This window comes from Callorhinchus milii, unplaced genomic scaffold (genome assembly GCF_018977255.1).
Source record: "Callorhinchus milii isolate IMCB2004 unplaced genomic scaffold, IMCB_Cmil_1.0 Scaffold2, whole genome shotgun sequence".
Classification (NCBI taxonomy): Eukaryota; Metazoa; Chordata; class Chondrichthyes; order Chimaeriformes; family Callorhinchidae; genus Callorhinchus; species Callorhinchus milii.
In genome coordinates, this window is record NW_024704743.1 from 82,570,883 (window position 1) to 82,595,023 (window position 24,141).

The 24,141-nt window shown below is 39.8% G+C and overlaps 1 protein-coding gene across 1 annotated transcript in view; it reads right to left on the reverse strand.

The window, feature by feature from the left end:
* Window positions 1-3,507: 3,507 nt before the first annotated feature.
* Window positions 3,508-24,141, reverse strand: part of fbxo32 (F-box protein 32) — a 22,779-nt gene continuing 2,145 nt past the window's right edge. Inside the window, exons 2-9 of the mRNA XM_007900561.2 lie at window positions 16,819-16,931; window positions 14,982-15,031; window positions 14,787-14,879; window positions 11,552-11,645; window positions 9,980-10,164; window positions 8,013-8,195; window positions 7,420-7,563; window positions 3,508-5,997 (exon numbers count right to left, since the gene is read on the reverse strand). Coding sequence (XP_007898752.2) covers window positions 5,908-5,997; window positions 7,420-7,563; window positions 8,013-8,195; window positions 9,980-10,164; window positions 11,552-11,645; window positions 14,787-14,879; window positions 14,982-15,031; window positions 16,819-16,931 — 952 coding nt within the window. The 3' untranslated portion in view covers window positions 3,508-5,907. The remainder of the gene's footprint in view (window positions 5,998-7,419; window positions 7,564-8,012; window positions 8,196-9,979; window positions 10,165-11,551; window positions 11,646-14,786; window positions 14,880-14,981; window positions 15,032-16,818; window positions 16,932-24,141) is intronic.

A 24,141-nucleotide genomic window follows, 5' to 3' on the forward strand; every position in this document is an offset into this window, starting at 1 on the left:
GCTCTGATAATCTAAGTACAGCTGCCTGACTTCTTCTTATCATCAATGTCTTTTCCTCTTTCATATTTGGAATTGAATTCTTTCTTTCTGACAGTCTTGCTTAGTTTCCCTATTTCCTTCTTTTTCCCTGAACCTGCCTCTGGACCTCTTATGGCTTTGTTGCTATCTTTCTTAAGATGAGCTGTTATGTATCAGACCAATATTTTTTCAGTTGTTGTTTGTTTTCTCTCTACTCTTTCTCAATGTCTTTCTTTATTAGTCTTGTTATTCAAGACCAATAACTCAGTTTTACAGTTCCTTCTTTCAAGGCACTTCTCAAAACAACAACTTGTATTTATACAGTGCCTTTCACACGGGTTAAGATCTCAGATGGTTCCCCCCCTCCCGTGGCTTTGACTCTCGGCTTGGGTGTCCAATCAGCATTGTGAAGCACTTCGAAATGTCCTCCTGTTGTGAAAGGCCCTATATAAATGTAAGTTTATTTGCCCTTATAACATCCTAGTATCTCAGTTGGCTGAGCATTGGATCTGATACCATCATGAAAATAATCCTTGCATTTGATATAGCACATAAGTTGAAATGTCTTGAAGTGCGTCAGAGTTGTTTCTGTGAAGTGTCAAGATTGTACTTGGAGGCAAACGCAGCAGCCAATTTGCACACAGCAATGTCCTACAAACAGCAATTAAGTGAATGTTCATTTTTTATCTGGATGATTGTTGGCCAGGACACCAAGCAAAACTCCCTTCCCTTTTTAAATAGTGTCACGGAATCTTTAATGTCACCGGACCACGGTTTAACATCTCTTCCAAAGGGCAGCACCTCCAACAATACAATGGTTCTCCAGCACTATGAGCTCAAAGTCCTGACATGGGGCTTGAACCCACAACTGTCTGACTGAGCAACTAGAACATGTTGATACCTAACAATTAGAGTGGTTGAATCACATCTCTTCAACTTGATAAGATTGATAAAAAAAAGTACAACAAGCATTTATATAGTCTCCGTCCTATAGGATAGCATCTTGGAGCATTGAGTACCATGTTTAAGGGGAAAATCATTGAGTTAGATGAGGTGGAGCCAGTCTCTCTAATCTTGAACTCCAAGGTGATCAGTCATCCAAAAGAATCTTGTTCGTGGATCAGTGTACCTGGCTCATAAATGAGACTTGAAGAGGAGGCCAAGTTCTTAAGCTTGTGGCTCAAAGTCCCAAAAACATTTTATCACTGTTACCCAATACTGTAGTTCTTTTGCTGCATTGAAACTCACCTTGCCTTATTTACTTCTGGCAAGGTCCTCTGAAGCAGTGAGATAGGCAATTATTTGGCAAATGAAATGCTCCCTTCAAACTACAACCAGAAATAACATCTGCTCAGCAGGTTCAAATTTATTTTCAAAGTACTGTTGGAAGTTATTTAGATTACATTTGTAAACACAATGTTCTTGCTGTCAAATTTTGGCTCAGTGTGATAATATCTCCCATCACGAGGCTTGCACCAGTTCCAATATTTTACATTATTCTAGAAAGCATATACAGTGCAAGAGATTTCCAGCTCCCAAAGCCTGGACAATAAAAAAAAACACTTTGGGGAAAAGTATTGAAAGTGACACATTAATAAAAAATACATTTATATTGGAACATTGACATAAATCCGAGATGGTATCAAGTTTATTGCGTTCTTTACGTCAATCAACACAATACTGATTCCACTGTTCCTGGGCAATCTGATACAGATCTAATACTCTCTGGAATTAGGTAAGCAGAGCGCGTGCCTCTTGTAAGAGAGTGTGCATTACCTTGCAGACTCAGGGAAGTTTCCCTGCGTAAGTGCCATACATTAAACATGGTTTACACAGCTGACCAAAAATAAATATTTACTGGTTTGATCTTCTCCCTAGTTCAGCACTTCCTTCAAAGAGTTCCAGTGCTTTTTGTCATTTACTTGCCAAGTTATGTTCACAGATGATGAAATTATGGCCGATATCCTTCTCTGAGGAAACCTCCAGCTTGCTTGACAATGGGACATAATACCAATAATAATCCTGCATTTCACACCAGTTGGAGGTCTCAAAAGTGTTTTACAGAATACACTGTAAAGTGTAGTGACTGTGTTTTGTAGGCAATCTATATGTGATAGGTGATAGTTATAAATGTGCTTAACTGCATATTTAGCCTTAGTCCTGTCCGACCTATTACATGAGCACGGCCAAACATGCAATTTCTGAATTTGTTGCCTACTTTTTGTAAATTAGCTTGTTCATGTTGCCAGTGAAATTTAATAAAGGTGACCTTTATTGCACAACAGCTGCAATAACAACAATTTGTACTTTTATGATGCCCTTCATGCATAGCAGGATCTTGGAGCGCTTGCCCAGCCTAATACCAGGGCCATTGACTAGCAAACCTTTAAACTAAGTTCAAAAAGAACTTAGGTAGGACTTCCCACTCACCCTGCCACTAGATTTTTATAGGAAGGAGCTATTGCATCAGCTATTATTCTGGCGATAGAAATGTCATTGGGAAGTTGAGGCCAGTGTACAGCTAAACAATGGTGGCAGTGGATAATATATAGGCATACACTCACTTGCAGCACATTTTGAAGAGCTGAATGCAGCATAACTGGGCAACAGATAAGACATTCTGGTGACCATCAGGAGATACCATGTAATGTGCTTTTGAAAAATGTTATTCAGTTTGGTTGTTTGTTGCACTGACATTTCTGAGTCAGAAGGTTGTGGGTTTGAGCTGATGACCTAGGCTCAATACTCCAGTGCAGTATTGATGGAGTACTGCATTGTCATCTGAGGTACAGTCCTCTAGATTAGACATAAAAGTGAATACTTTTATGGAGTCCTGTAGCTGTGGAGTCCTGTAGCTCAGTGGTTAGAGCACTCGCTTTGCAAGCGAGAGACCTGAGTTCAATTCCAGGCAGGGCGAAACCTTGGGCAAGTTTCCTTACTCCACACAGAGCCTAATAATAATCCCTCCAAAACCAAAAACAATAATAAATTGGTCATTTTCAACCTACGACTGTTTGTGGGACATTGCTGTGCGCAATTGGCTGCCGCGTTCGCCCACAAATATACAGTCAAATTCACTTAACAGTGTGTTCTGTGAAGCGCTTTGGGACGTCCTCCCGACGTGAAAAGCGCTATATCAAATGCAAGGATTATTATTATTATTATTAAATACTCTACTGTCCTTGCAGATGGGTCATGTGGAACGATCCCATGAGAGTAATTGCTTTAAAAAGTACCATGTTTATTTTATTTTAAGTGAATGAGGTGCCTGGCCTGCCATTATTCCACTAGAGTTTCCCAAATTGGGAAACTTGACAAATAAAATGGCAAAAACACTTGGAAGCTTGAAACGCCATCTAGGCTTTCAGCCTAACCAATGTTCTTTAATACTATAACCCTGAGTGCAAAAAATGTCCTCGAGACTCAGATCTTGGCTGACCAGTCAAGGAATGGTAAAGACAGGTGAAAGGATAAAAGCTAGAATGTCAATTTAAAGCAAGGATATCATTTAATAAAAAGATGGCAATTAAAAATTTACAAAAAAGTACAGTATCTTACAACAGAAGGATAATTCCATTATAGTACAAATGCTCAGAATTTGCAGCATAATGTCCAAGCAGATATCAAAAACAACACATTTTTACATGCAGGGACACTTCATATTGCACCAGAAGTTTAGGCATACAGCAGGTCCTGAGATTCAAGGAACACAGGAAGATTTCATATTCAGAGATGCACCTTGCAGCTCCAGAGCTAAAGCAGAGCTGCAGCGATTAGGCACTGTCTTGGTTGAAACAGCAAAGTATTATATAAAAAACACACACGCACATTCACTCAGAATAGGCTAGCCGCGTAGAACAGGCTTGCTGTGTAGAAAACAAATTTAAAACAATAAAAGACCCAATTTTAGCCCATTACTCAGATAGTTCTCTTTTTGTTCACAGATTACCACTTTTTAAGAAAAAAAATCACTTGCATAACTGCAACAGATCAAAGAAATCTAACATTTTAATATTATCAAAACAAAAGTTATATATAAAAAAAACTTGTTTGAATTTTTACTCTAATCTAACTCCTTACCCCTATAAGGAGTTAAGTCTTATTGGAAGACCTTGCTTGCTCAAACGCAACGCTGACCACAGATTTCTGTACCACTCTGTGGTTTACTGTCAGGATACAGATGCAACATCAGGAATCCCGATTTGGATTATTATAAAGCAATCCTGTCAGAAATTGTCAAATATTAGAAGTTAATGTACGCATGATGCTGCACGATACCAGTGTTGATCTAGAGAGAAGTTATNAAAAATATTTCAAATGTAAACCATGTGGTAAAAATTCTGCTCTGATTAAAAAGCGAGTGCACTATATTTAAAATTGTGCGAACTGAATGCCCGCATTGCTTTCAACATCAATTCCCTGATACACTTAAATTCCTCCATCACTGAACACTTGTGTTATTCAATAAACCGATCAGAACATTCCTGTATGGAACAGCCTCATTCTAACCTCAATCTCCTTTAACCTCTACCTTTAGTGTACCTTATGCAGTTATCATACAATCTCTAGATTCCTGTGAAAACAGATCTTTTTTCCCTTCATCATAATATATCAACCTGACACTGCTCTAGTCTAAGATTACATATCATCTACATAGCAAAAAAAGTTTTAAAAATGCAGACAAAATAACGTATGATGCAAGTTGCAAAAAGAAGTTCTTACTTATGATAGACCTAAACACAACCGAATAACAAAGCACTTGCCTCTTCCATTCCTCATGGCCATCATTCAAACACAACACAATCCCTGCCAAACTTATAATTCACCCAGAGATATACTGTTCAATTAATATATGTATAATATATATTATATATAAATATATAATATATATTATATATTTATATAATACTGGGAAATGGGATTGCATTTGTATATGCTTGAAAACACAAAGTGTGCCAAGCAATGAATTAGGCACATTGCCTAAATTGAGTTGACACAGGTTTGTATTGTAAATTTAAATGAGCTCCATCTCAAATCCAAAGCCCAAAGACCACCATGCCAAAGATTGGTTGTCTATCTCAGAACCAGTGGCTTCAACTGAAATAAGAAACAGTCACTTCAAGTCACACTGATAATTGTATTGGTTTGAAATAGAAGGAATTATTGCAAAAGCAAGACGTTGAAAAATCAGGGCAATTTTTTTTAAACAAAAATAAAATTCAGCAACTCTCACAGTATTACACACATCAGGCACATACAAACACTAATACGTCATGTTACTTTTGTTGTTCTTTTAACAAGTTTAAGAACCATCAAATTCCATCTATCTGAAATCTGTGCACATGCATGTATTATTGGTGCAGTTAAGAGTTCTGTCACTGCATATATGGTTGTGTTTATGATCATGCTGGTCAAAATCTGCAGCTGGGCTGCCTCTGTGCCCAATCACCAATACTATGGTATCAATATCCCTCAATCTGTCAAAATCTATGCAATCTTCAAGAGAAATCTCAATTCTCGCTGAATGTCCAAGCCTGGCCTTCCTCCACAGACATATGTTTATCTTCAACCAAACGCCCAACAAATCTCCACTCCCAGGTTCTTCCTCAGTCCCACTCTCAGCATCTTCCTCTGTCCCACTTCCACATTCTTCTTCAGTTCCACATCCCAGCAGCTTCCTCAAATATATTTACATCTTTTGATCTTTTCTTTCTAAAAAAACTTGCCCAGGTGTCTATTTTAGCTCTGCTATAAAGGTCAAATATAAATAGTACTGTACATTATTTACATGTGTAAGCAAAAAAACATCATTTTTTAAAAAAAATGTAGCTCTGTCATCGTGTCAAAGCAGGAAATGCTTCTGCAGAAGTGTCCCGAATGTCAGCCTGTTCAGAACCTGAAGAGACTGATGAAGTCAAGGGGTGAAATAAATGTGCAGGAGCCCTCGGGATTATTGGCCGTGCAGGGGTGCTGGACATCCTGAGAACAGATAAAGATAAAGAGCACTTCATTATATTTTAAGAGCAAAAAAAAGCAACTGGAAAACTACACCTCACTTTAAGATTGAGAATGCATACAATCTTGACATGTAACAATACACACTACTTTTCAGGAAAGGGGCTGGACTTTGATTTTCAGAAGCTAGTAACTTGCAATAATTGTTCTGCATCCCACCAAAGCAAAAATCTCTTGGAAGCAATTTTGCAGCAGGTGGTTTTTTTCCACAACGCTTCTGTAACAAGTCAATAAACCCACAAAAGCCTCCTATTTTTGCTGATGTTCTCAACATATTCTTAAGAGGAACTGGTTTGGCAGTGACCAGCACACTGCGGGGGCATTGTAAAGTCTTTGATGAAGATTGCAAACTCCTTTATGATTTTGCACAGATGATGAAAAATGAATGCTTGCCAACAAGTTGTGACTTAATGCTATGTCCAAACATTTCTACAAATGGTCTTTGAAAAGCTGAAGAAATCTATTCAAGTACATCTAACTCTGTCTCGACAACCGTCTACAATGAAGTGATTCATTTTAGATAATACCTTCTCTGTTCATATAAGAAGCAGAAAAACAATGAATAACAGCAGCAAAGGAACTTGCATATCATTTAGGTGAAGGTTGGGGGGACATACAATTTAACAAAGAAATGTTTTTGAGACCCATGATCCTATTCTTTGTTCAAACAGCTGATGCGTAATCAACGCATCAATCCAATCCATGAGGAACCTGCTACTTATGGGGTAATGTACAATCAAAGTAAAATACTGGATCTACAAGAAAAATAAATACATAAAACAGGCACACAGATCACAAATTGTCCAAAACTAGGGCAAATACTTTAAAAGTTTTGCATTTCTTCAAAACCAAGTTGGTAAGTTTTTATGCTAACTGGCTTCTGGAATGTTCTTCTTATCTGATCAATATAAGTGGTGTATATTTCTCAATACTGAGTCAGAGACTAATTATCGGCCACTATAAAATGGGTTGTGTGTACTCTCACTCTGAAGGTCGGCTCGTATTGGGAGGCTCTGTTTGAGAAGAGTACAACAACAACAACTCGCATTGTATAGCACCTTTCCCATAATTAAACATCTCATAGTGCTTTGTAGAGATGTAGTGGGAACCTAAACAGGTAGGTCTTCAGCTGGATTTTAAAAGTTGAGGTGGGGTTCAAGGAAGAAGGATTTAGAGTGAGAATTCCAGAAGCTGAGGATAAGTTTGCTAAAGGCTCCCAAGTTAGAGTAGACCCATCACTGAAACTAGCATGGGGAACGTTATGGAGATTGTGAATCAATACTTTAGACTATAAGATCACCCAGTCCATTTGGCCTGTGAATTCGTTGTTTAGGAGAATTTCAGTGAAAATATACTGTCAGAGCATGAGGAATCAGCTTCCAGTACCTTCCAGCAGAGGATGTGGCAATGTCTGCAGAAGAGCAGTGTGTCTGCGTATTGCTCTTTCTTTGGGTAACACCTCCCCAGCTTAAAGTACATTTTCTTCCAGTCCAAGTGGCCTTTTTCAGATAAAATCAGACGTTTGCGAATCTAGAAAAGGCACAAAGATGAAGCTGTTAGCAGAATTTTCTCTAAAAGAAATGGGCTTTGTGAATGAAGGAACTGAGTGTCAAGGATGTTGGGATGTTACGAGGCAACAGTGGGTGGGAGGGAAGGGGGGGATGGGGGGATCACCAGTTTTCAGAAAGTGGTCTATTTGCTTCTCTTTTCGCAGGTGTCACAAAAAGGATCAATGGAATAGTAGACTAAATCCCAGTCGCTCTGCAGATATTTTAGCCATTCCAAGAGCAAGTTGTCACATGAAGGAGAGGGAAATAGAAGGCTATACAACAACAAGATTCCATTTATAAGTAATGTATGGATATAAACACTAGCACAAACTGTTTGGGCTGTTTCCACACTGTGCATTCTTTGTAAATCTTTGTAAAATGGTTTAAAGGCAAGTCTGTGCATTGAAAAGTAATGCGTAGTGAACGTACCTGCCGTTCCGTGAAGTGATAATGACACAGTTTCTTCCACAGAAGCCGATCCTCACTTAACACTTGGAGGCTTGGTGCAACCTGACCAAGACTGACAATATCTCTTCCATCGGACAATCTTTGCATAATGCCCAACTGGAGACACAATGGAAGGTCTGTGAGGGTTATTCCTTTGGATGTGGGCTGAAACAGAGGATACATTCAACATTGTTAATAGCTTCAAAAGCATTTTTTTTCACGAGGAAAATAAAAGGCCATAAAATGCCTCACAGTAAGAATAGGGGTCAAGACTGTTTCTAATGTTCAATATAGACAGTCTGCAATTGTCTTGTGGCAAAAGAGAAATCAGGAGAGAGATTTAAGATCTCTGAAATTAGATGTCTTCTGATTAACCTATTTCAATCAAGTTGGTTTACGTTGTTTTGGGCAAATTTCACATGGAAAAAGTAACAACTAGAATTTTAAGAGGAAAAACAATAAGGATAATGATATATAATAATAATACTTGTATTTGATGTAGCACCTTATCACATCAAAGCAATTCACAGGATTTACTGACTATTTTTTAGACAGCCAATTTGCACACGGCAGTAGCTCACAAACAGCAACTGAAGTGAATGACAAATTTTATTCGAGTCAATGAAATACAAAACGTACACTATAAATGGGAAAAGTGTCTATGATCAGTTTGAACGAAGGTGATGTAAATGAGTGAAGTGTAAGTTAAGGAATTTATGAATTTACTGAGAAGGTTAATGAAAGAACTTTGACTAATTCAATTCTCAATTGCTTAGGATTCAAAGTTTAGCTGTAAATTCTACAATAAATACTATTTTATTCTTTAAATTCTCTTACATCGATTTATTTCCCTGCTAAGTGCTATGGTCAGCTATTTCTGGCAACAAACTCAGTCATGTGGCATTTTGCAAATACTTTGCATTGAGCAGTTTGAATTCAAGGGCATTTAATATGCAGCTTTAACAGTTCCCAAAATGTTTCCTAAATCTAAAATGGAAAACACAGGAAAGCGCTGTACCATATTAAACCATTAGTATAAAAGTTCTGCGATGAACTAGATTTGTTAAACAAACACCGGGCCATACAAATTAGCCTGAGTGATAGAAAAGGGTTACGTCTGTATCTACATTTAAAAACAGATGCAATGAAGTACAGTGTCTGTTTGATTAGGTTTTAGTCAGTGACAGAAGGAGGCTTCTCCACACTCCTCAATTTCCCTCCTCTCCTCATCCTCTCCTGGGGATGCTGACTCCTGCTGGGTTCCAGCACTCCAGCCAAGTGACATCAGAAATGAAATAAATTCTGATGTCCAGCAGAGATAGGTGATCAGTATGGGATTAGCTTCTGAATGGTGACCAGCCCTTGTTGGAAACTGCACTTGTGAAGACTTTGTGAGAAGATGGATTCATGTTTGGCTGACAACACCCATACCCAGACCAAAACCCATACCCACGCCCAATCTGGGTATGGATTTTGTCAACCAAACATGAATCCATCTTCTCATAAAGTCTTCACAAGTGCAGTTTCCAGCAAGGGCTGGTCACCATTCAGAAGCTAGTCCCATACTGATCAGTTATCGCTGCTGGACATCAGAATTTACTTCATTTCTGATCAATCACATTTTTTAAAGTGTTTTGTATGTTTATTTTCTATCAAAGACTTAGCATAAGTATTGTTGACCACTGATGACCTTTCTGAATGCAGATTGATGTCGCCCAGAGTTGGCCCTCTCCTCCACAGTGCGGCCCTAAAGTGATTTTCATTATACTTTTGTGGTCACTGCACTGATATTACTGTGCTAAACTTCAGTGATATTATTTCTTTGGAGTCCCAACCCCATGTGCTTTCTTGACAGTTGCACCTTGTTTACTGTGCACAAGAGTGGGTGCTCCAGGTCACATGAGATCACAGGAAATTAAGAACAGGACAAAGCCATGCGGCCCACTCACCCTGCTGATATGAATATTGTTCAACTGTTGCTGCCAGTGCAGGATGGCCTCCATCCTGTAAACCCAGATATTAATATTTCCCACCAGCACAGACTTCCCTACTCCCTGGACCAGTGCACACAGGGATGTATACAGACTGTGCAACACCTCCTTAATCAGTCGGATATGCTGCTGGTCTTCAAGCACTGAAACACAAGGTTTAAAGATTTTGACAGTTAACATTAAATACATTCTTTATTGAAGAAGAAAATGGTAAAGTTTGTAGCATTTCATGAAGCTATGTGTTATTTAACACAAACAATGCATTATGAAACACCACGGGCTTTAATCCTAGACATTAAACATCAAAGAGGCAACTTGCTTGTGCTACAACATACGCGAAACAGTAGCAAATGCTAAAAACTTCTGGAATAGAAAAAACTAATGTACCATAGCAGAGGCTGGACTTTCCAGGAGTTTTCGGAATAATAATAATAATCCTTGCATTTGATATAGCGCTTTTCACGTCGGGAGGACGTTCCAAAGCGCTTCACAGAACACACTGTAAAGTGAATTGACTGTATATTTGTGGGCGAACGTGGCAGCCAATTGCGCATAGCAATGTCCCACAAAAAGTCGTAGATTGAAAATGACCAATTTATTATTGTTTTTGGTTTTGGAGGGATTATTATTAGGCGTGTGGAGTAAGGAAACTTGCCCAAGGTTTCGCCCTGCCTGGAATTGAATTCGGGTCTCTCGCTTGCAAAGCGAGTGTTTTAACCACTGAGCTACAGGACTCCACAATCTCTATCTATGATCCCAAACACAAATTTTGTGTTTTGTGAATCTCTATCTATGATCCCAAACACAAATTTCTGAAATTGGTTGGTCAGGCAGCCAACAGTATTCCTGCTGACATCTGTGCTGCACAATGGATGCAATAACTGGAAACACTGGGATCTAATAACGAGCATTTTTGAAGTGATTTCACAAGCAATAAAAGCGGACGTATGTCATACCAACCCACAGAATGCTGCTATTAACCTAAGCTGCATTTTAGAAGCCTTAGTGTAAGAACTCTCAGAGCCCTGATTCCAAAATAATAATAATCCTTGGATTTGACATAACACCTTTAACATTGGGAGGATGTCTCAAAATACTTCACGGGATGTACTGTGAAGTGTACTGACTGTATTTCTAGGAGAAGTTAGCAGTCAATGTGGCAACCTCCCACAAACAGCTGTGAAGTGAATGACTAATTTTGTTTGGAAGATTGTTGGTCAGGATACTAGGAGAAACTCATTTCTCTGTTCATGGAATCTTTAACATCCACCTAAACAAGTAGATGGGACTTTGGTTAATGTCCGATCCAAGTTTGGTCTTATAGTTAAGACCTGGAGAAACCTTAGGTGTCAGATCACTGTTGAATTCTTGTGATTTAACTCTGCGATATAGGGGTAAGGTTTGCGACGTTTCATAACATTAATTAACACAAAGAAACACGTTATGAAACACTGTAAACTTTACTCTAATGGTCCTTCTACAAGGAATGCATTTGGCCAGTCTTACTGTTGTATTCTGATTGTTACGGACCTTTCTGTACAACTTTCTCCAGAATGTTCATGTAGTTCTTCTGGGCAATGCCACTGAGGGAGGTGAGCTGGGACTTTGCTATCAGCTCCAGAAGCTGGAAACATGAAATAAAGCAGTGTTAGTTTCTCAGGAGAAAAGTGTTCCACTGGCTCTGCTGTTCTGTGCAGAAGGGTGGAAATCCATGCTGTTAATTAGTACGATACCGAGCTAAAAACAAGAAATCTCACCAGGTTCTACATTTACTCTATTTATGCAGCAAACCTGAGATATAGCAATTTCAGAATGTAGCAATATCTTAAATACACCCTTCATTTTGAAGTTGGTTTACTGCAAGTTCTTCCTTGAGAGGCGAATCCTGAACTTGGAGAGTATTAGCCAAGTCCTGGAAAACGCAGACCACTTGGTGTACTGCTTTAACCAGGTATGAACATATTGCTTGTAATAAGAATCAAAACTAAAGAGCGTGTGTCCCCCTCTCTAAAGCAAACTGCAATTTACAGCCCTTTTAATTCTCTCTATGGCGATCAGTCAAGGCAGTGTGAATGAAGGCTGGAATCTTTTCCAGGTCTATATTAATTTCCCATTGGCCAGGAACGTTTCCAACTGAGTCCACAAAGGAGTTTCATATCAATGTTTTAAATCAGTACTGCATTACTAGAAGATAAAGTCAAACCTGCACTCAATTCTCTCTTCTCTCAGGGATAATAAAATGATTCCAGACAAACATAATTTGATGCTGAAAATGTCTGAAGTACTATATAGAATTTCTGAAAGCCAGATTGCACGAAGAAGGCATTTCATAGCAAATACTGTAATATCAATGAATAGTCAGGTAATATCTGGATACCCAGTGCTTAACCCTGCACATCAGAATCAAGAATATACTGTATATTAAAACATAACTCAGACAGTTGCTGGTATCTGGTTTCAAGAGGGAAGTCGACAGGTACATGAAAGTTAGAGGCATGAAGAGATATGGGGGTAGGACAGGCAGGGGTTCGAAAGTGCAGCTTGTTCTAAGATCCGAGGCTTGTACTAAGATTCGATGGGCTAAATGGCCTTCTTCTGCCCTGTAAATTTCTTATGACTATAATCAAAGGTCCTAATGTCCTTCTGCAGCCCATACACCTGATTTGATCTGAATATATGTGAACTTTCACAAACGTCTCCTCCCTGACCCTGGTGCCATCTGTTGAGAGGGGAGACTTAACGAGTCACAAGCCTCAGGCACAGCACGACAGGAATTCAAAAGAGCTCCAGTTCCATCAGCACCTTCCCCCTTGGAGCAATGTCACCCCAGATACTGTATCAGCTGCTGGCATAGTGGTGTAGCACAGCCCCTGGCATGTGATAGAGAAGTAGCCCATTACTGGAAAGTGATTTGGTGTGACTCATGGTAAGTTTCCCTACTCCTGCCTGTCAGTGTCTGCCTGAGTGACTTCAACACAAACAGAGATCAGCTTGCAACTTTGAAACTGATTTAACAGATATCTATCAAACCCGCAGGCAAATACCTTTGGTGGGACAGATTTTCCTTCCCAAATGACTCAACACCTTATGGAATTTGCAGTGATTTATAAGCACAGCTGTTTGGACAACTAAGCCGGAGAGCTGGTCACTAAGAAACATGTGAGGCTAGAGGGTCTGTGTTTGATTTCAATTGTTTCATCAAACAACAAATAAAGAACAAGTGTAAAGGAACAAATATGATTCTCCCCATTCCCACTGAATAGGTCTGAGGAAAATTCAGTTTAACTGCACCATGTCTATCTCCTTTGTGTGAAAATGTATTCTGAGGCTGCCTGTGAGCTTGGTAGGTTTAGCTGCTGGACTCCCAATGTAGGAAACCCTACAGTGAATTCAAGAGATCAGTGTTAAGTTGTTTATACCAGAAAACATCTCCTCTCTTCTAGAACACCCCAATGAACCGTGACGTGAGCCCACACATGGGAATTCCACTGCGAATTCTAGGTCATATCAGAGCAGAGTTCCCAGTGGGTTGATGTGATGTACCTCTGGTTCCCAGAACGAGTTCCCATTGCACAAATTCTGCAAATTAAACCCTTTAATATGTCCAGTCCGCCTTGGTTGCACAGTGTGTTTTTTGTTTGGAAACAGTGTTAGCTGCTGGAGCTGAGGAATTAAAAGCTGGATGAGCCAGCATGACAGCACGTGTCAGAGTGTTATCACTTGGTTTTGTTAACTGTTAAAAAACATCAAAATAAAAACGCTCTTTCTGTTCTGTTTTTTCTTTCTGTTCAGCTCTTTCCATTACTCAGAATCCTCCTCCCTATAGACAGGGACTGATGATTGAGAAATAATGCGTCCTTCCTCATGGCTAACTGGCTACATTTCTCCATCACTTGACTGCTTGACGTTGTTCACTTGGCAAAGGTGAAATACCAACGAAAGTAAAGATCAGAACAAGCAGCTGTTGTATCGTATTACAAACAGGCAGGCAAATGTAAACAAAATGAATGACTTTATACACAAGTCTCATGAATGTCCTTGTTTTACATCGGCTGACAAGCAAGAACGGTTGATTTTAGAAAGCATCAGTGCTCTACGACCATCTTTGCTGGATGGTAAAGCAATGTGGTGGCTGAGGTTACTTTTTTTGTGTGTATGGAGGAGGAAAAAATTCAAGCACCCTAATCCTTCAATGTGTACATAATAATTTTAATACTAAAATATACACATGTCAATATTGGAGGAGAGAGGGTGAGAAAGATCACAAGAAAGGTTGAGATGAATAAGTCACTTTGGCTCATCTCTCCATCACAGGATCAAGCTCTTTCTTAAATGAGTCCAGCATCCTGGCTTCAACCACCCTTTCTGGTAAACTTTCAGTTATCCTCTAGTCACAGAGAGTCTAGGTCCGTACTATTTTAAAAAAATAAGTAAACTGGCCAAGATTCAAGTTATTAAAAAAAGCTGTGAAGTAAGTTTAGGTAGAACATTCTTGCATGCACCATCCATCAATTTCCTTTCCCCAATCTTACTTCCACCATCATGGGATCTGACCCAAGATGCTGGAACTAGCACATTTGTGTATTGTCCACTTTCCAAATATTTTAACACAATATAAAAAGCTTTTTTATACATTATATATAATGCATTATATATATATAATTAATCTGGAATAGTGGGAAGGCAAGGGATGGAAGGATTATGAGCTGGTAAGACCCTAGCAAGCAAGGCCCCGTTTTAAGCAACATTTTCTCGATCCACTTACCCGTACAACGTAGTTAAATTTTCTGGTATCCTGAATTGCACTGGAGAAGTCTAAACGGTTGAAAGCTTCACCCAAGGTGCAGTACCCATGGCGCTGTGGAAACAAGAGTAAGACATCAGCAATTTGGATAGGAGAGCTCCGAATAAGACAATCACACTGCTGTCATCTCGATTGCAATCTCACAACATCACTTACCTCCTTTGTGCTTCCTTTATGAACATAGATCCACTTGTCTTGATGAAAGCCTGAATGTAAATGATAAAAACAGTGATGTAAATATAGTGATATGTGTTTTGGATGATTCACTGCTGGTTGCTTCAGTTGGTAGCACTTTGACCTCTAAGTTACAAGGTTGTAGGTTCAGGTCCCAAACTATAATCTAGGCTGATTATAATCCACTGGCTCCCCATCCCCCAGAGGATTGATTTCAAGATCCTCATCCTCACCTACAAGGCCATTCACGGCCTTGCTCCCTCCTACCTCTCCAACCTACTATCCCCCTACCTACCTGCCCGTACCCTCCGTTCCTCTGGCTCCGGTCTGCTCCACGTCCCCCGCCCCAACCGCCCTACTATCGGTGGTCGGGCCTTCAGCCTCTCAGCCCGAGGCTCTGGAACTCCATCCCCCAGTGCCTTCGCCTTGCTTCCTCCTTTCCTCCTTCAAGGCCGGTCTCAAAACCTTTCTCTTTGACCGTGCCTTCAGCTCCCCTCTCGACTCTCTTCCTCCTCCTCGCTCCCTCCCTTCCCTCCCCTCACCCTGACCATTTCCCCCTCCTCTCTCCCTCCCTTCCCTCCCCTCACCCTGACCATTTCCCCCTCCTCGCTCCCTCCCTTCCCTCCCCTCACCCTGACCATTTCCCCCCTGCTCGGGTCATGACCCAACTGTGCAGCGCCTTGGGACGTCCTCCTGACGTGAAAGGCGCTCTATAAATGGAATCTTGTTGTTGTTGTTGTTGTTGTTGATACTTCTGTGCAGTGCTGAGCGAGCTCTACGTTGTCTTTAATTTCAATGGACATTAAAGATCATACAGATCGTAAAGATTAAAGATCCTACGACACTATGAAAAGAAAGTTGATCATGGTGTGCTGACCAGCAATCCTTCAGATTAATTGGTCCTTCGCCATTGCAGCTGTTTGAGGGGCTTTGCTGGTGTAAACATCTATAAAATAGTCATTACACCGGGCAGCAATTAGTTGTGAAACACTCTGAGATCATCCAGCATGATAAGGTGCCATAAAAACATAAATTATTTTGTTTCAAATGTAACAGCTTGGCAGCGTGATCTTATAGAGGGACAATCACACCACTCTGGAATGAGTTAAAACTCCCATTTAGGCAAGTTACAATCTTGGACAGCAAGTGACTGAAACCCATCCTTCCTGCCTGAAAACAACAAGGCTACAGCAGGCATTCAAACTCACGAGATAAGTGCAGTCTCTTAAAGAGATTTGAACTACTTATAAGTAATGCAAGGGCCTTACATTTTTCATGTGACCTAGTTCTGAATGGCAATGTAGATCCATCCTCTCTTTTATACAGACCATTTACTAGGAGGCGAGGAAAATTTGAATTTCACATGAGATAATTCCTTGATTAAAAAACATCCAGAAATGCTAATAACTATTTTTAGGTATAAAAAATGGCCAGCAAGTTAATAATACATACATTTATTTGACATTATTTGACATTCATGTCTCAAAGAGCTTCATAGAATTAAATAATAATGCTTGCATTTGATATACTGCCTTATCACATGATTGAGACATTTCAAAGCACTTCACAGACTATACTGCAAATTGGACTGACTTTTTATTTTGTGGGCGAAACACGGCAGCCCGTTACATACAGCAATGTCCCACAAACAGCCATATTTTGGGGGGATTGTTGGCCAGGACACTGGGATAAACCCTCTTCTCTTTTCAAGTAGTGCCATGGAATCTTTATCACCCACCTGAACAGGCAGATTGCACCTCAGTTTAACATTGTGAAGTGTAGTACTGTCATAGTGGAGAACTTAAGAAATAAAACTCACATTGAATCTTTGTGTTGATGTTCATAAGATCCTTCTTTCGCTTCTTTGCTGTCACTTCGTAGCTGACGTTTTTCAGAAGGTTCTCCTTATTGTATTCCTCTTCATCACAAAAACTGTAATAAAGCGCAAACACAAATAACATGCATTACAGTACAGGAGCTCTCTGGCGCCACACTGATCACAATGAAGAGGAATTAATGTATCCTCCAATCACAGCATGGAAATGGAAACCATTTGGCCTCTTCCAGTTCTAGTGTCTTCTAAAAGAACATCACCTAAACAATCAGTCCAGTGAGATGCCATTCATTGTGTGATTCAAACAGAGATTTGATCAGGTAGGACTCCCTTAGACGTGCAATATTGAGATTAACACCACCTCATCCAAACAGTTCTCCCACTACTTCACAGGGTTTGTTTTTTTGTGAATGCTTGCAGACGACAACTGGTTTAAACACTATACCTGTGTTCTCTGGGGCCTGTTCTGGTATAAACAGTTTGCTTTGTGATTTATACTTTTAACAAGGTGGAATTTCCCTCTTTCTCCCTACACCCATTACCCTCATCCATGGAAGGCTCTACGAGTTCCCAGTACCCCAGTTGGTTGACGAAGATCCTTGCCCTGACCTGCAAATCCCATCACAGTCTCGTCCTTCTCTTTCTCTATGCCATCTCCTCCAGCCCAATTCTCCTCATTTCTTCCAGTTCTCATCTACTGCTTGTTCCTCACTCTCCATATTACTATCAGTGGCTGAGCTTTCTCTCATTGCTTCAAAACCGTCTTAGAAAAAGGATGGGGAGAAATTTTACTGGGGTCTAGATTTACTCTATGTAGCATGTTAGACAAATTCTGCCTGAATTCTGAAGCAGATCATCTATAAGTTCTTTTAAGACTTCAAAGTTAAGACTGAATTCTACAATTTGTCAAATTTTTTGATGTGCTGAAATGCTATATGAATATGGTAAATCTAGACCCAGGTGGAATTTCAACTGGTATCTCTTTTAGACTAATATAATTTGTTGTTGTAGACTATGTCTTAGTCAGCACACTTAAATTGTCATCTCTGTGTAGCACTTTAAGAAGTTCATGCTAGGTTAAAGGCACTGCAGTATATATGTGCAAGCTGTTGTTATACAACTAAGGGGGTCATTCTGCTCCACTTGCCAACTGTATTGAATTTGTTGATGTATGTTATGGACGTTTATAAATACATTTTTATAATTTTAAATTTCATTACAGATATAAGTGCACAATGATAAATCTGCTAAATGGAGCAAATGGAGCAGAATAGGTCAGTGATATCAACAAATTCACTACATTTGGCATGTTCAAAGTAATTATAATTGTCTCTTAATAAAAGGATATGCTTTTTATACATACTGGTTAAGCACTTCCTAGCATTAGAAATCCATGTTACTACACCAAACTGGATCATCTAATAAAAGGAAACAAACTGTTCGCAAACTTTAAAGCAAAGTGAGTTGAAAGGAGAAGAGGAATGAGAAACCAGAAGGGATGCCCCAAACCTCTGAAACTCTCTGCCTTAACTCATCTGCCTTCACCCTCTTTGGCCATCTTCAGATCGTATCTGAAAACTTGTTCTAGAGTCATGTCCTGTTCTCCCTGACTTGGGATCAGTTTTATGCCATTATAATAATAATCGTTGAAATTTGATATAGGGTCTTATCCTATATCATAGAGATATCTCAAAGCGCTTCACAGAATATGCTGTAAAGTGAACTGATTGTATATTTTGTGGGCGAAATCCTGCAGCCAATTGCGCACAGCAGTTTCCCACAAACAGTCGTGATTGGTTTTTTTGGAAGGATTATTATTACATTGTTTAGCATTCAGAGACACAACCCCGTGTGAAGGGTGGTATATAAATGCAAGTTGTTGTTCTTGATGTTTGAAAGCACAAGAACACAAAGATAAAGCAGAACTAGCGTCAAATCCCCCCAAAATTGTTATTCCAATTGCAATGCTCTTCTCTCTAATAAGTTTCAAGGCGATCATGGCGCAGTTTAATCATTTAATTTTTTTTCAAAAGTTAATATTTGACTGGATTAGCGCAAGACGTAATAGATTCCACCTAAAGCATGTTCAAAATGCAAGTTATTGATTGTTCTGTAAGACTGGCTCAGAATATACCCATGTCTGGGGAATGACCACACTTGCAGATTGGAAAAATGACCAGCTTTTAACCTGAGCTCCAGCTTCGCAGCAGGAGGGAGCCAGCTGACAACTTGAGAAGCAAAGAGCACACCCGCAGGACAGCAGGTTCTCCTGGCTGCTGCCAAATCTTTCCATCTGATTTTTTTTATCTGGAGGAGGCCAACGGAGTAAGTTGAAGGCTCCTAGAAAAAACATTTCAAAGATGTTTCACTGTAGCCTGACTCCCTGGCAGCCTGCCATGTTGATAATCGCCGCAAGTCCTGGCTTATAGCAAACCTATTCGCAACGGATGAGTGTGGGGGAAGGGGAGTAGGGAAGATAAACTGAAAGAAAGAAGCCACCACTTTCATCCAGCTGTTCAATGGTAAATTAATACTAGAGTTCCCTCTCTGGTCAGCCTGAACTGCATCATGTTGTCACATGCCTGCCTGCATTTCAGTACAGCTTAAACAGAGGACGTGACTGCCAATTGTGAAGCACAGTACAAAACATGAAGCGCAGAAAGAACTTCCATTATTTTGATGCGTCACATGTTGAAACTTTTCAAAGCACTTCTCAGTCATTATTGTTTAAGAGGTAAATAACCAATCTAAGGGATTGTTGGCCAGGACACCACAGGAAATTTCCCTCTCTTTTCAAATAGTGCCATGGGATCTTTAACATTCGCCGGAAGAATAGGCAGACAGGATCTTGATTTTAACATTATATCTGAAGGACTCCACCACCAATGCAATGCTACCCATCCCCCATCCCAGCACTTCTCTAGAGTCAGCCTTAACTAATCAAGTTCTAAAGTGGAACGTTAATATATATCCTCTGATCCAGAAGTGAGAGCGCAACCAACTAAACATGTTGACATCTAAACTGGGGAGGATATTACCAACAAAACTGAACTAGGCTAGGGCCAGAAAGACATATACATGTTGGTGGTGGTGCAGTCCTTCAGATATAATCTTAAAGCCAAGGTCCTGTCTGCCTGTTCTTCTGGCGAATGTTAAAGATACCATACCTGCTGTATGCATTTACCAAGCTTGATTTAATTTTCATTGTTGGCCTCATTGCTCAAACTATCTGCAGGGCCCACAAAACATTTAAAATCATAGGCACCTGGAATAAAACCGTGCCAAGACAAATTCTTCCCCCCACCCCACCACCAACATATACCAGCCAAATATGTAAAACTCTCATTGTTCAGATGTCAACTTATCCTGTATCTAGTATTGCTTTTCAGCATGCAAATCTTGTATAATAACAAACTCCAGTTTAAGTTTATACAACTAATATTGAAAAAGCATGTAAATAATGTGATATGTGACAAGTGGAATACAATTCAAGCACTATGAACATCCAGCGTTTAGCTTTGGAATATCTGAAATATACAATATAGAGTTGTGATGGACTGAATGTTTTAGTTTGCAATACAGTCCATCAAACAGTGAGCAAGTGGATATGGGGGAAAGGGAAAGCCTCCCATTGGGGGGATTATTGACTGTTTTTGATCAATGTGATTATTAACACTGGTGATATTGTTGGTATTTGGTACCCCTCACCCTCCATGATGCTTTTTAAAACACTGAGCACTGAGGGAAGCCAATCAATCGACTGCTGCTGAGTGAATTAATTCCTTGAAGGCAGACAGAACTTCATGTTTCGGCTAACTACACACATAATACATTTAGTTAGTTTGTTTAGTTACTCACCTTAAATCTCAGAGAAAGTCTATAGTTTAACACAAAAAAAGTGGAAATGAAACTTTGCAGCAAGTTGCATTTCCTCACTATTGTGGTGCAGCTACCCAGGCAGTTGCATTTACTAGCTGCATAGAAGTCCAGACAGGGCGAAACCTTGGACAAGTTTCCTTACTCCACATGCCTAATAATAATCCCTCCAAAAAAACAAAACAATAATAAATTGGTAATTTTCAATCCATATGACTGTTTGTGGGACATTGCTGTGCGCAATTGGCTGCCGCGTTCACCCACAAATATACAGTCAATTCACTTTACAGTGTGTTCTGTGAAGCGCTTTGGGACGTCCTCCCGACGTGAAAAGCGCTATATCAAATGCAAGGATTATTATTATAAGTATCAGAGGTTTGTCTATGCAGCTAGTTTGCTTGTAGAATCCTGTGTGTTTAAAATTTACACTTATATAATGCCTTTCATGTCAGCATGGGATGATCTAAAAGCTAAAGCTAAACCTGCAACAAAATATGATTTATGTAATGCTTTTTATGTTGGGAGAACATATCAAAGTGCTTTACATAACAGGCTGGGCACCCAAGTGGGCATGTGGGGGTGGTGGGTGGTTGTTGGTGAACTGAAGAGGATGGGGTGGGAGGGAGAAAAGGTGACCAAATGTGCATTCAAAGAGGTAAGAATATCTTCAGAATAAAACCTTGGTTTAAGTGCTGTGTGACAGGAGCGAAGAAGACTTGCTCATTAAGTTGTGTCTTACAGTACAAAACAAAACACTCAATCAAGTGATTTCATGGAACAGCTATTGAACAAGTAAAAACAAATATCTTATTTAGTATTAATTTTGAATTAAAGCCTCACTGTGTTACTGGAAATTTATAGTGTGCTTTGGCACCGTTACTGAAAAAATGTTTTGCCTTTAAAATCTGGGGATTATTATGAGCAAACGCTATTACCCTATCAGAGTAAAATCACAGAAATTACAGCACAGAAAAAGGTAATTTAGTTAATTGAGCCTAGGCTAGCGCTAACTCCATACACTCCAATCCCTCTTCTTCAGTCATGTATTAGTCATGTTTAGCCATGTTTTACTAATCTAGCATGGGCCTCTCTTTTATCTGGGAGGAAAGATAAACAATCTCCATGCTATTTAGCTGGCTCCAAGGTGCCAGAATGTTGAGATAATCTTCTGCGGTGGTCTCGGTGGTTCCCGAGTCAGATGGGTCTGCAGTACTTCAGAGCACTGCCGATGACATCTAAGCCGTCTGATTAGCAGGACTTGGAAGGGCAGACCGGCTATTGGTGGCAGGGATCACATCAGGAGGACATCCCATTCGCACCCTCATCCCAATAGTTATTACCGAGGTACGAGGCCCGACAGTGATCTGTGTGCCTGAGCCTGTCCTTACCTGATCGCTACAATCACATACACTCTTAAATCTTCTGCCACGGGTCTCAAAACAGTGATAGGAGCAGGAACCCTGACTGATTTACCCTTCTCTAAATCCAGGACCATCTCCCAAATGTTGCCTTGGCTGAGATCATCAATTCAGCACAGATCAGAATCTGAACTTGTGTCCTTTGTGTCTGATGGCCTAGTAATAATATAATAATCTTTACATTTGATATAGCACCTTATCATGTCATTGAGATGTCTCAAAGTGCTTCACAGGATATACTGTAAAGTGGATTGACTGTGTATTTTGTGGGTGAAACATCTACATGACTCGAGCATCTTTATCTATTTGGCCATCATGATTTTAAAAAAGCCCAAAATGATTTACATTTCAAATGCAACTCATGATAACAGTTGGTAAACTGAATTGAGCCAATTGAAATATCATCGCTTTCCACAATGACTCGCTCAGTAAAACCTGTCTAGTGGAGGTCTTGAGCAACACAACAAATTGAGAGCACAAAAATATAAAAACAAGAGTAGCCAATTCACCCTGTCTAGCCTGCTCTATCATTTTGTTACTTTGATTTATTTTAGGTCAGCCGGGTGTCTAACACATGTGAAAGCCATCACTATGCTTAAGAGTATCCAAAACCAGACAGAGTTCCATACATCCCACCAATACTTGGAAATTCCCATGTCGTGGTTGATCTGCAACTTAATACAAATTTCCCTGTGCTTTCACCATCTCCCAGGATATCCCTGATTTCATGCATTTATGCAACACCTTTTACAGAATTAGATAATATTTCATATAACCCCTGAACATTAAACAGTCTCAAAGCACTTCACATGTAAAAGCTGTTGAGTATAGTGACTTGGTACTTGTAGGGTTAGCTGATCTCAGCTGGGCATGTCTCATTGTCAGAGCAAAGCAACCACTAACCAACCAGGAAACTGCTACTGGCAATGTGTTTGGTATGTTAGCATAACATTTGAACGTGAATTTATCATTGCATGGCTGCAGGCAGATCCTGAGTAGAATGCTTGAAACACATTTACAGAAACAATATTTTTCTGAATTCCCTGGGATATCACGTCAGACATCCAGAGGAAGGGTCAATTGGATCTATCAGGCTACTTGAACCCCAGCTTGGGTGCCCATGCAGTACTCTGAAGTGATTTGAGATGACCTTCTTTTGTTATATAAATGTAAATTGTATTGTAAAATTCTATTATATCTAACTCCTGTTGTTTAAGTCCTGTGCTGGGAGCACTCATAGTGCATTCATAAAGCCTCCTTGGAGAAGGGCAAACTGCCTTCATGTTAGAAGCTTGCTGCTTTGAGTAAAGAAACAGTATATTGGAACGGTTTGTGCCCTACCCTCTGCCATCAAATATTAACATCTATTTTTGGAGAACAGCAACTTTAACAGAACAACTCTTCAGACCTCAATGTACTTGTGGTTTTATCAACCACCTCCCCAACCCCCCACACAGGGAGTCACTTCACAAGGCCTCCTCCTCCTCCACAAACTCAAAGACACCAGGGTCGCTTAATTCCACATCTTTGCAATCACATGAAAGATATTGTTCTCTTTGATAAGTTTACTTCCTGCCAACAATGTGGCTCCACCTCCACAACTCATAACATGCCTGCCTCTGTGTGGAACTGAGTCAGAATGGCTTTCTCGAGACAGGAAGAGGACATAAACAAAAGTCTTCATGATAAGTCAATATAAGTCCGGTTTCCAATGGCCTCTTATTCACAGGCAGCATCACAGAAACTTGTTTCTTGATGTTGGACAGTGCAGCATATATAACATACCTCACATTACATTTCCTCTTATCTTGTTTATCTAATAGCTCAGAAAGGAAGGAGGTTATAACATGTCAATATGTGATTAGTAGTGATTCAAAATATTTTTTTTAAAACCATCAGGTCAAGCTTGTAAAATTATCTGAATATTAACATTTAAGGCAACAAAAACCTTTTCTGAAGTGTTGGGATGTGAGCTTTAATCCACCAGACAGACATCTGCAGATTAACTGTGTAC